This window comes from Colias philodice, chromosome 2 (assembly GCF_061535455.1).
Source record: "Colias philodice isolate Cphi_HAF_F1 chromosome 2, ilColPhil1 Martin Lab GWU primary, whole genome shotgun sequence".
In the NCBI taxonomy this organism is placed as follows: Eukaryota; Metazoa; Arthropoda; class Insecta; order Lepidoptera; family Pieridae; genus Colias; species Colias philodice.
Window position 1 is genome coordinate 4,120,685 of NC_143087.1, and position 11,909 is coordinate 4,132,593.

At 35.9% G+C, this 11,909-nt stretch overlaps 2 protein-coding genes across 3 annotated transcripts in view; both read left to right on the forward strand.

The window, feature by feature from the left end:
- The window catches only part of Miga (mitoguardin), a 65,878-nt gene extending 55,954 nt beyond the window's left edge, over positions 1 to 9,924 (forward strand). Inside the window, exons 4-10 of the mRNA XM_089702828.1 lie at positions 4,132 to 4,298; positions 4,693 to 4,887; positions 5,487 to 5,596; positions 6,344 to 6,512; positions 7,437 to 7,541; positions 7,934 to 8,062; positions 8,699 to 9,924. Coding sequence (XP_089558954.1) covers positions 4,132 to 4,298; positions 4,693 to 4,887; positions 5,487 to 5,596; positions 6,344 to 6,512; positions 7,437 to 7,541; positions 7,934 to 8,062; positions 8,699 to 9,016 — 1,193 coding nt within the window. The 3' untranslated portion in view covers positions 9,017 to 9,924. The remainder of the gene's footprint in view (positions 1 to 4,131; positions 4,299 to 4,692; positions 4,888 to 5,486; positions 5,597 to 6,343; positions 6,513 to 7,436; positions 7,542 to 7,933; positions 8,063 to 8,698) is intronic.
- On the forward strand, positions 2,134 to 3,813 carry LOC149490307 (uncharacterized). Of its 2 annotated transcripts, none has more exons than XM_089710802.1 (4): positions 2,134 to 2,305; positions 2,533 to 2,733; positions 2,821 to 3,124; positions 3,363 to 3,813. In XM_089710802.1, the coding sequence occupies exons 2-4, from the start codon at positions 2,533 to 2,535 to the stop codon at positions 3,638 to 3,640; spliced, it is 783 nt and encodes a 260-aa protein (XP_089566928.1). In that variant the 5' UTR covers positions 2,134 to 2,305; the 3' UTR covers positions 3,641 to 3,813. The 2 variants fall into 2 exon arrangements, with proteins under 2 accessions (XP_089566928.1, XP_089566936.1); XM_089710810.1 differs by having other exon boundaries at positions 3,369 to 3,813.
- Positions 9,925 to 11,909: the final 1,985 nt, after the last annotated feature.

The following is an 11,909-nucleotide window of genomic DNA, read 5'->3' on the forward strand; positions in this document are numbered from 1 at the left end:
AGTCTGGAAGCGCGACTTTTTTTTACGTCGAAAAGCAGGTCTGAAATGTTCTGCAGTGTGCTTCTATTGTTCTGGAGTATGAGAAAAGAGCCAATAGCCAATATATGTATGGTTAAGAGTACTGAAAAATAGTACTCACTTCAGAGCGCTGTAAAACCTTAGTTATTGACGTTATAAAAAAATGTTGTACATAAAAGTTGTTCCTCGAAAAACAATCTACAAAAATGGTCTGATATCATTTCTTCGTAAAATGATAAAAAAAAGTTTTATTGAAAAATATAAATGGCTCTAATTTCTGAACATTTTCGCTTATAACTTTTTTATTTATAGTTCTACGACTAAAAGTTACTACACCAAAGTTGTAGAGAATTTAATTTGCAACAAATAATGTTAACAATATTTTTTTATCAGTTAAATAGTTTAAGAGATATATCGTAAAAACCATTTCAACCGCTATTTTCAAGATGGCGGCCGTGGGACAAGGGTGGCGACCCCACAAACTTGGTTTTAGCTTCACACTGACCCCCCCTACATATAAAAAAAACAAAATTGCGTCCTCTAAAAAATGCAAGGTTAGGCCTAAAAAATGTAACATTTCAATGGATCAGTACCTATACCTATCATACAAATTGTTATCGCTTGATATTTTCAATAATTTTTTTTTTATTATAAAATCATGTTACGAATTATAATATTATGACGGTCAAAATAGTTAACGACATGCTTGCTTTGTTGCTGCAGACAGATTTATTTAACACGTCCATAAATAAATATAAATCACATGTTTTCGAATTCTGAAGTGCTAAATGAGAATCGTATTGTAATTTATATAAAAACTCAACATGTTCAAAGGCATAATATACATATTTTAAACCCAATTAATACTTGCTTTTCTGTTATATAGATAAATCCGGATGGTTGGCTATCGCTATATTTTTATTTGGTTTGTTTCCAGAACTTTCGACCGGGTGAATCAATTTTGATGATTCTTTTTTATTTGAAAGCTATCGCCTTCCGGTTTGTGCTATTTAAATTTTGTCCAGTTCTTACAATTTGAAGATGGTTTAGTTTTTTGTTAAAAATAATTATTTTGTAGCTCTATTATTTCTGTTAGATGATGAATAAAAATTGATGTGGTAAGTGTATTATCACGACATCTATATGACTTTATAGATATAAGGGCTTGGTTTCTGTTGGTTTTGCTATTTTCGCTGCTAGAGGTCGCTCTTTATTTATAGTCTGAATGCGAATATTTAAAATACTTCTTAATTGATTAATCAATGTGAATTAATGTTTAAATGTTAGTGATAATTAATCAAATGCCCATATTTAACAAAATTTAAATTAATAAAAAGAAATTCAATCGTCGGTTGACGCCATCTATGAACGGAATAAGTAACCTAAAATGTATGTAGTTGCTAGCTTCATGGTACATTTCTATACACAAACATGATTAGCCGCGTCCAGACCGGCTGAGCGCGGCTCGCGAGCCGCGCTCAGACTTCCTGCTCGCGAGCCGTGGCATCAGAGCTATTTGTGAAAAGTTCCGAGCCGCGCTCGCGAGCCAAGGTGAGCCGGTTTGAGCATTCAGTTTATCTCCGTATAACGATGGAAAACCACGTTTTATTAGCTGCTGCGGCGCTTGTGTTGTCTGGATATATCATAAAAAAAAGAAAAAAGAAACAAAAAATCTGGATTAAAAAATTTTACCAAAACCGAAACCAATACGGTAACAGTTTGTTAAAGGAACAGGAACTCGCTTGTTTTTATTTAAATGATCTGGATCTTTCGAATCCCATAACATTTTGAAGCTTCCGTAAAGTTGTATTAAGCGAATACTGTCTTCTTTATCCATTTTTGATTCTGGCTCGCGAGCGTCGTCCGTATGTCCGTCCACACCGGGCGAGCAGCTCAGACTGAGCCGCCTTTGAGCATCGCCAAAAACCGACAACGCATGGCTCGGGGCTGAGCGGCGCTCGGCCGAGCCAACGTGCGCCCGAGGAAGCCCGAGCGCCGTCCACACCGGCCGAACTATTGGCTCGCGAGCGGGACTCGCGAGCCGCGCTCGGTCGGTCTGGACGCGGCTATTGAAATAAACTCGTTACCACAGCTCGTTACTCGATAGCTGATAGACTCAATGGTCGCCATTACATATCATCTTGTAGTTTGTGTTTTGAAAGAAATTGAGTATGTCAAATCTACAAATAGCGCGCGATTTATTTGATTTTAAGTTTGAGTCTGTTTGTTGAGTTTGAGAATATTGATTCGTAAATTTATTATTTTGTTAGACCAAGGAACTGTTAAGGTAAGTTTGTTGTTTTTTAATATAGATTTTTAATAAGCTTAAATATTTAAAGTTTATTAGGTAATTATTTAAAATAATTTAGTTGTTATCATGAATTTAAAGGGTTTTCAATGTACTTACCTGATTTAAATAATTTGCCCTTTGACAAGAATTTAATACTTATTAATTTGTTTGAATTCATTTTAATTTTAATTATTTGCCATTTCATATTTTTTTACATGTTTCAGATGGCACCACCTCGAAGAATAGTTAGAGAACAGCTTGAAATCCTAATAGATTTCTTAGAATCAAACAGAGACATGTCCAAAGGTTTGCTGCCAAGTGCACCCATGAGCCATCAGGCAATGCGACATAAATGGGCAGTGCTGGCCAAAAAGCTGAATGCTGTTGAATCAGGAGCTTTAAAAGCACCCGATGGATGGAAGAAAGTATAATATCCCCAAACAATTTTGAAAATAAATAATTCTTTGCTTTTTAATGAATTTTAATAATTATTTTTTGTTCTTTTTTTACAGTACTGGTTTGAATGGCGGCATAAATGTAGAAAAAAAGCTGCAAATGCTAAGAAATTTCAATCTGATCCAAACGCTAGTAGCAGCAGATTTGTACCACTTAATGATCTAGAAATAAGAGTATTGGAACTAAATGGAGAGGGTTCAGTCAGTGCTGCAGTCTCATCATCCAAGCAGTTAGAAAATTTCTTAACAGAAAATTCAGACAATGAGGAAGTTTCTAACGATGAAAGCATAGATGAATCCGTCCCAGTGAAAGTCAAAGTTAGACAGTCTATTAGTAGCAATAACTCTAAAATGCACACAGGTGATTCTTATTATGTATTTTTATTTAAAACAAAATTGATGATGGCTTGCATTTTTAATTTTGTTGATCACATTAATTTGTGAAAAAAACATTTTTAACCGCTGGACTCACAAAATTTTTATTTTTCTAAATGTTTATAAATATTTTACAATAATAAAAGCATTTTCTAAATATGTATTTAAAATGAAACTGCTTTGAACTGAGTGTCCATTTTAATTACAATTTATTATTTTTTCAGATGAAGCCAGAATCACACCGCCTCCCCGCTGGGCGTTAGATTTAGAAGAACGTAGAATAGCGTCACAAGAGAGAATGGCGGATGCCCTACAATCAATGGCCAGTACACTACGCTCACAAGAAGAACGCAGATCAATGCTGGATGATAGAATAGCAGATACATTGACAGCTCTAGCGGGAACCATACAAGATCTCAATAGTGGGGTACATGATATGATACAACACATACAGAGCTCTAGTCAGACGGAAAGATCCTATAAGGAAGTTGTATTGCTGTAATATAATAGAAGATAGTTGTGATATATAGACTTAATGCATTTTAAGCACAAAGCTCAAGTTCCTTGAAGACAATCAATGTTTTATTTGAGCCATCTTGCCATATATTTTTATTTGTACAAACCTATACTATACTAATATACATTAAATTATTTTCATTTACCAAATAAACACATTTAAATAAAATTTATTTGTTTTATTTGTATGTTATGATGTGAAACAAACAGGCTATCCATAATTATTCAAAGGTAGCAGTAATATTAGGATAGGATGTATGTCTATGTGTTGAACTCATCCTAAACGGCTAAACCGATTTTAATAAAATGTGTGTTGTGGATGCGAGATTATGTTAGATTTGCCATGTTGATTCTTTACTGTAGCTACCAGATTTTGCTGTACGTGGCTGCTCATTTGATTTCCAGTGATTTCCAGTTATTTTTATGAATTCCATTCGATAAATACACAACTTATAATTTTATTATTTGTTCAAAAAGGTATGGAAGCTCTGGAAACGAGTATAAACTACTGGGAAGATGCGCTGGCCGCATTTTCGGTGAACGCACGAGGCGGCGGCGCCGGCACGCTCGCACTCACTTCGCCTGAAGAGGCGGAGTTCTGTAGAGAGATTCAGGAACTTCTACAAAATGCCTACTTGCTACAGGTAACATTTGCAACTATTCAACATTACAGGAAGACGTACATAATATTATTTAAAATTTCATACTGAAAGAGGTGGGCCAATGACTGATTCTCAAACAGATTTTAGGTACTATAAAACTCAAGTAGAACAACGGCATATTCTCCACTAAGACGCACATGATAACAATGTTTCATTTTCATTTAAAAAATGACTTGATGGATTCACCAGTTTATCATCCTAAATGGTACATTTATTGAGGGAGGGTAAAGAAACCTATATATTCCAAATTCTTAAACCCGATGTCTGCGATCTAAGTCGCCTTACTACTTATCTTACATTAAACAACAACCAATGCCCATTTCTAGTTTAAAATATGTGTCTGGTGTTTTATTATTTTCTTTCTCTAATTTTCCAGGAGCGTTGCGAGCTCCTGTTCCTCGACCAGCGGTCGGTGCTGTTCCGCTCAGAAAGCGGCGGCGGGGGCGGGGCTGGGGGCGGGGAGGGGTCACTCGCACGCGTGCGGCTGCTCTCTACACACACGCACGCAGGTTCCGACCGCACGAAGGAGCTCCACTCTAGTGCTGAGTCCTTCGCCTCGGCTGAGGATCAGGTCACTATCCCAAAAAAAATTGACATTCAAAATCTTTGATTCAACCAGAATCCAGATTTTACTGAATGTAAAGTCATCTATAAAATTTTCATATTATCATAATATATTAAGAACTGTTGCGGTATTGCACGTACGTAACGCACGCACATAACGTGCGAACAAACTTTTTCAAGATTTCGTCTTTCTTTAACTTTTGTCTAAGAGCTAGCGCGCACGAGCAACTTTGTCTCCGCAACTATTTTGTCTCTCCCACCCATGGGCTAGTATGAAAGTGCGCGCACGTAGCGACGCAACTCCCCATACAAATTGATGGGAGAGACAAAATAGTTGCGGAGACAAAGTTGCTCGTGCGCGCTAGCTCTAATGTAAACATTAATGATAATAATAACTATAGAATAAGAAGGCAATAAAATTAACTAATTTTAGTTTCACTTAGTAAACAATGTTAAAGCCTTACAGGATTATTGCATTGTATGTAATATTTATATTTTTGCAGTGTTTTTAATTTGCACCCATTATATTATTGTCTACTGTCTTTGTCTGTTACATTATGAGTTTTATAATAATTAATTGTAATGTTAAAATTTGTGTGGTTGCAGGTTGCAGACCTCAGAGACTTCGATGATTTAGCTGAAACAGTGCCAGAAATAGAAAACCTAGAATTATATCAAATGGGTCTTAAGCAGCTAGAAACAGGCATACCTTATAGGTATTTTCTCTAGTAATATTTTTCACCATTTAATTATTATCTTATAGAAAATCAAATACGAAATAAGTTGCATACTGATCTCTATTACAATTGATTTTAATTGCATTCAAATAAGAATCATTATTTCTTGATTTTAAACTCAAACATTTATTTATTCAATTAGATTTCTTCTAGAAGCACTTTTGAATTATTAGAACAGTTTTAACATTTACCATACTTACCTACTTTTATCGTTCACTTTTCTTCATACATTCAAAATTGACCACATCGCCTACCCCTTTATTCAGTAGCAACTTATCAAGAAAAAAGTAATAGTTCGATTCAAACTTAATGGCGGTTCGGAAGTTACGTCAACGTCCCGCTGATATCTAAAATTGTATTCTGAGCATCGGATCTCACGATGAACCGAGCCACCATTAGTTTGTAGTAGCCACCATGTAAATCGTACTGGACCAATATCTTATAGTACTTTAATCTAATCAAATAATAAAAAAAAGACGGGTTGCACTCCGGGAGTGCCGGCAGAAGTGAAAACTTGATTATTAACGTTCAGCATGTTTGATATTTTGGAATGGTATCCGTCTTACGCATGGAATATAAGGGCTAAAAAAAAACATCCGTCTTACGCTTTTTCGATCAGGCCACGTGTCCTGACGCGAGTTTAAGATTTTATACCCAACGCCGCTAAAGAAGTTTTCACTTCAAAAAAATTTAAATTTAATCAAATCTTAAATTTTTTTGTACCAGAACGCTCCGCACGGAGGTGTTGTCGTGCGGCTCGGACGCGGAGTTCCTGTGCAAGCTGCACGGCCTGCGGCTGGCCTTCCGCGCCGTGTTCCGCGACCAGGCCGCCTGGGCGTGGTTCATTGATGCCGGGCGGCAGGTGCTCACTGACCTGCTGCTGTTTGCTGATAAGGTGACACGCATTATATGTAGCTTTTATTACGCAAACGCACTTTAACATGTGCGTGCGCGCATTATCAATTATTTTGTATAAATATGTATACTAGGTACTCGTATGTGTTCAAGACATATTCCAACGATCTTGATGATCTTTATTTTTTTTTTGACTAGCTTCTGCCCGCGACTCCCTCCGCGCGGATGTCGGTTATCGTATGGTTTATTTCTCCATTTTGAACTTGTAAGCCGTTTCTAACGCAACGTGTGTTCGCGGTTCTACAGAACAACGTCTATGGATAAAACTGAAAAACTAAGATTTTTTTTCTACGTATTTTTCCAGGATAAAAAGTATCCTTTTTATGCCCAGGATAATCTATACTAATATTATAAAGCTGAAGAGTTTGTTTGTTTGTTTGAACGCGCTAATCTCGGGAACTACTGGTCCGATTTGAAAAATTCTTTCGGTGTTAGCCCATTTATCGAGGAAGGCTATAGGCTATATATCATCACGCTAAGACCAACAGGAGCGGAGCAATGCGGGTGAAACCGCGAAGCGCAGCTAGTAAGGTATAATTATACCAAGTTTCATCGAAATCGAACCGTTAGTTTTCACGTGATGCCTGAATATACAGACTGACGGACAAAAAATTTTTAATCACATATTTGGGTTTGGTATCGATCCAGTAACACCCCCTGCTATTTATTTTTTGAATATTTTCAATGTACAGAATTGACCCTTCTACAGATTTATTATATGTATAGATACACTACAAATATAACAGGCAAAATAACTGATTGAAGTAGACAGTATAACCACAAGTATAACTATCATTATATGTACCTACAAATGAGTATTATTAGCTTAGGTTCTAAATTATCATCTTCTATAATAAATAAACCAGCACAATTTACTTGAGGAATGTATATTTTTAATTTTCAGGAACCTAAAGAATTTCTAGTCGCTTATGAAGAAATGGTGTCATGGACTACGGATGCTGCCAACTGGACTGTGTTAGAAAGCGAACTGACAAGCAAAGGTGTTAAGGTGGGTTGTCGATATAAATATATAAAAAAAATCATCTATTCATTAAAAATACTGATTATGCTTTATTTTTGTCGTTGGAAAAATACCAAAGAACCTCATGTTAAATCATCCATTGAAACCCTGGACTATCAAAGTGTTTCATGTTTATTATAAGCTCCATAATTTTTAACTACTAGCAGCTCCGCGCGGTTTCACCCCCGTGGCTCCACTCCTGTTGCCCGTAGCGTGATGAAATATAGCCTATAACCTTCCTCGATAAATGGGCTATCTAACACCTAAATAATTTTTCAAATCGGACCAGTCGTTCCCGAGATTAGTGCGTTCAAACAAACAAACAAACAAAAAAACTTCAGCTTTATAATATTAGTATAGATATATACTTATTTCCCCAGGTCCTGACATTCTACGACGTGGTACTGGACTACATTCTGCTGGATGCCTTCGAAGACCTGGCATCTCCGCCGGCTTCAGTGCTGGCCGTTGTTCGCAACCGCTGGCTCTCCGACGGGTTCAAGGAGACGGTATGTTTAAGTTGCCTTAACTATATATATATCTTAATACTAGCTGCTCCGCGCGGTTTCACCCCCGTGGCTCCACTCCTGTTGCCCGTAGCGTGATGAAATATAGCCTATAACCTTCCTCGATAAATGGGCTATCTAACACCGAAAGAATTTTTCAAATCGGATCAGTAGTTCCCGAGATTAGTGCGTTCAAACAAACAAACAAACAAACAAACTCTTCAGCTTTATAATATTAGTATAGATATATAAATCTCTTGTCACAATGTTTGTCCTCAATGGACTCCTAAACCACTTAACCGATTATAATAAAATTCGCTCACCACGTGCAGTTCGATCCAACTTGAGAGACAGGATCTTTGAAACATGTAGGTACCACGGGCGAAGCCGGGGCGGACCGCTAGTAGGTATTATAATATAAATGCTTGTGTCTAAGCCTTAAACTAAGTTTGAAATTAATATTAGAATTGCATTACTTCTAGACTCATATATTTTCTACTCTTAACAAACCAATACGAAACCTGTATTTAATCAATAAAATTCCTTAGAACTTTTATCAATTCTTGTGACTTTATAAAAATCTGTTTGCAATATACTCATTATTATACATACATTTAAAGACGGCTTTTTAAATTACAGGCCTTAACAACAGCAGTGTGGTCTGTGATCAAAGCGAAGCGGCGCTACCTACAATACCAAGACGGTTTCATGGCCCACTTCTACTCCATATCCGAGCACCTTCTACCTGTTCTAGTTTGGGGTTTCCTCGGGCCAAGAGAACGGCTAAAAGACGTCTGTGTATCCTTCCAATCGGAAATAGTAGGCTTTATCACAGACTTATTCAGTTTTCAGAAGTCTAGATACACTACAGTGGAAGACCTGGCCGTAGACATAATGCAACACGCCAGAACCCGGGCCGCTAATATCACAGAGAAGTTGTCCGAGCGAAATTATTAGATAAGCTTAATGTTCAAATCATGTCACGGTTTATGGTCATATTGTATAAGACACTTGTTTCGCATTTTCCCGCAGGCCTATCGTTCAGATTTATTAAGAAACAACCTTGAATCAACTATTTCAAGCAGAATTGTTTTCTGCGTCATAAATATGTTTATGTTTGGAAAGTGCGAAACCAGTAAGGATATATCAAAATATATTAATATAGACTCAGGTGTAGGCTTTTCTAGATTTAATCGGGAGATATCGCATGGATTCTATTATAAATGTATATCAGCGCCATCTAGTGTAGAAAGACCATTATAACTTCATGTTTTGTGAGCTTGAGTAAGGGGAATTATATTACATTAGTTAAAAACGTCTCTCATCTATAATATAAGTATTTAAATGCATTTATTTTAACGTTTTGTATCATAAGTTACTTTTTTTATTGTATGAAATAATTGTTGCATTTTTATTCAAAGTTTTTAATTAAATGTAATAAAGAGCCTCTTTCTCCAGCGTAACGTAAGGAATTAAGTTATGGGCAGCTCAATTCTACAGGATCATTTCATTACATTCGTATTTACTCATAAATAAAATAAGGAGTAATATTCAACATTCCTGTGTTGACTTGATGTCCATTTTTATGGCCACAGAGATATTAAACTAGCTAACACAAATGTACCTCTTACTTCCACGTGCAACTTCGATCAAACTTGACAATATCATTATTTACTTCATCAATGATTGATTACATAAATTAAAATTCACATAAATTGATGCATTTTCTTTGTCTAATTTAAAGGTTGTCAGTTCTACGTACATTAATCATATGTACATTCAAAGGTGTATTTTCATATATGTACCAATAATAATAGCAATATATGTATATCAAATCGTAATCGCTTTGCCATTATTTAATCTCCATGTAATGGTCCGGGAGCCAGCAGCAGATTTTATGACCAAGTTCCTCTCAAGCGGTAATTAGTAAAATGCATCAAAGTATAGTATTATGAAGCCTCGTGAACGTCAGCTGGAGCTCGGTTGTAGCCTCCCGTATCAGCTGACGGTTTTTCCACCAAGATACAGCCAGCTGACATATATATTTATCCACAGTTACATATAAGCTATCATCAGGTAAATTTTTGTTTGAGAGGAAATAACGGAAAATAAATTTTTCTTTAAATTTAACTTTCATGTTCGAGACACCAGCTGACGTATAATACACCATGTTGTAACCAGCTGACTATTTTTTTTGGTTGAGATATTGGGTTAGCTACAATTTGGCAAATTTTTAGCTGAGAGGAAATGAATGAATGAATGTATTTTTTTTCCTATGTGCGTGGGAGGCTACAACCGCTCACCCCCCCAACCGAGCGCCAGCTGACGTTCACGAGGCTTTATAATACTATACTCTCATGCGTCTGACGAATTATCTCTTGAGAGAAAATAGTTAACCAAATTTGCACCTGGCTCCCTAACCATAAGAATTATGAATAATCATCTTAATATATATAAATCTCGTGTACCTATATGAATGTTAAGAGACATTTGCTTCAAGTGTCGATCAGCACTAACTAGCCTAGCTAGTGAATGTGCGTTATTGTTCGCCATTTAAAACAATACTTTTGTATGCGGTTCTGGTTATGTAATACGCTTTATCATTCAAAAAATATTAATACGTGTAACGTGAAACAGTAGTCGCTTAACTTTGTTGTACAGCCAATCTTGTGTTTTATTTTGTAAATATATTTAATTTATGACAAATTTGTTTTATTTATGTTGGTAAGCCTAGATTATCAAATAAATTGTAGATATCAAGAATGCCACTATTACTCAGTCAAATAAAATATACAAACATGAGAAAACTGGTTTTATTCACTGATTATACTTTTGCCCGCGGCTTCGCTCGCGTAGAATTTGGTCTGCCATATTAAGTTACTTGACTTTTTTTAAATACATTAAATATTTTTTTTAATCTAGTTAACTCGACATCGTACATCCCAGATCGCCTCTCCCCCGCGACTGCGACGCCGTTAGGCTCTCCCTTCAAGTCAATCATATCGTGATAACTTTTAAACTATTCGGCCAAATTACTTAGTGTGAAAGACAAAGTTTTATAGCGAGAAATTTATTCATTTTGATAAGAGTTTTTTAATATACACTAATATGTGCATTGCTAAATAGTACGAAATTCAATAAAATTTATGGTTCACAATTTTGGTCGTACTGGCTCGCACATGAAAGGATTTATGCTGTCGCGGACTTTTATTTAGATCTACTTAGGTAATATAAACAATTCCGCGGTCCATCATCTTTATGTTACTCCATTGGTTTAGTCAGCGCACGCCAAGATAGCACTCAGATGGAAAGATTTTTTTCCGAATTAACTGACACGTATCGTTATGATGACCATCTATACTAATAAAATAAAGAGGAAAGGTTTGTAATTATGTATTTATGTATGGTTTTCACGCATAAACTACTGGACCGATTTTGATGAAATTTGGCACAGACAATCTTTAGACCCTAAGAAAGAACATAGGCTACCTTTTATTGTGAAATATGTACCACGGGCGAAGCCGGGGCGGACCGCTAGTAATTAATAAAATCATTATAAATTTTAGCCTATGTGTTATTCATCTAAATCAGTCCAGTAATTTTTTCGTGAAAGAGTAACAAACACACATACACATACATCCATCCTCACAAACTTTCGCATTTATAAATATGTATTATAATTTATAATATTATTAAGTAGGATTATGGTGAAATTGCGTTTAGTAGTAGGTATGTACATAATTTTTAATGCCACTTAAACAATAGCTTATGATTACTTGGAGCGAAATAAAAAAAAATAAGATAACTTATTAGTCTGCATTGGCTTATTTATTCACAGCAACTTTCTAAT

Coding starts and splice junctions, on each gene's coding strand:
- LOC149490307 (XM_089710802.1), top strand. CDS start 2,533: ATGGCACCACCTCGAAGAATAGTTAGAGAACAGCTTGAAATCCTAATA. Junction 2,734..2,820: donor CACCCGATGGATGGAAGAAA/GTATAATATCCC, acceptor CTTTTTTTACAG/TACTGGTTTGAATGGCGGCA. Junction 3,125..3,362: donor TAACTCTAAAATGCACACAG/GTGATTCTTATT, acceptor TTATTTTTTCAG/ATGAAGCCAGAATCACACCG.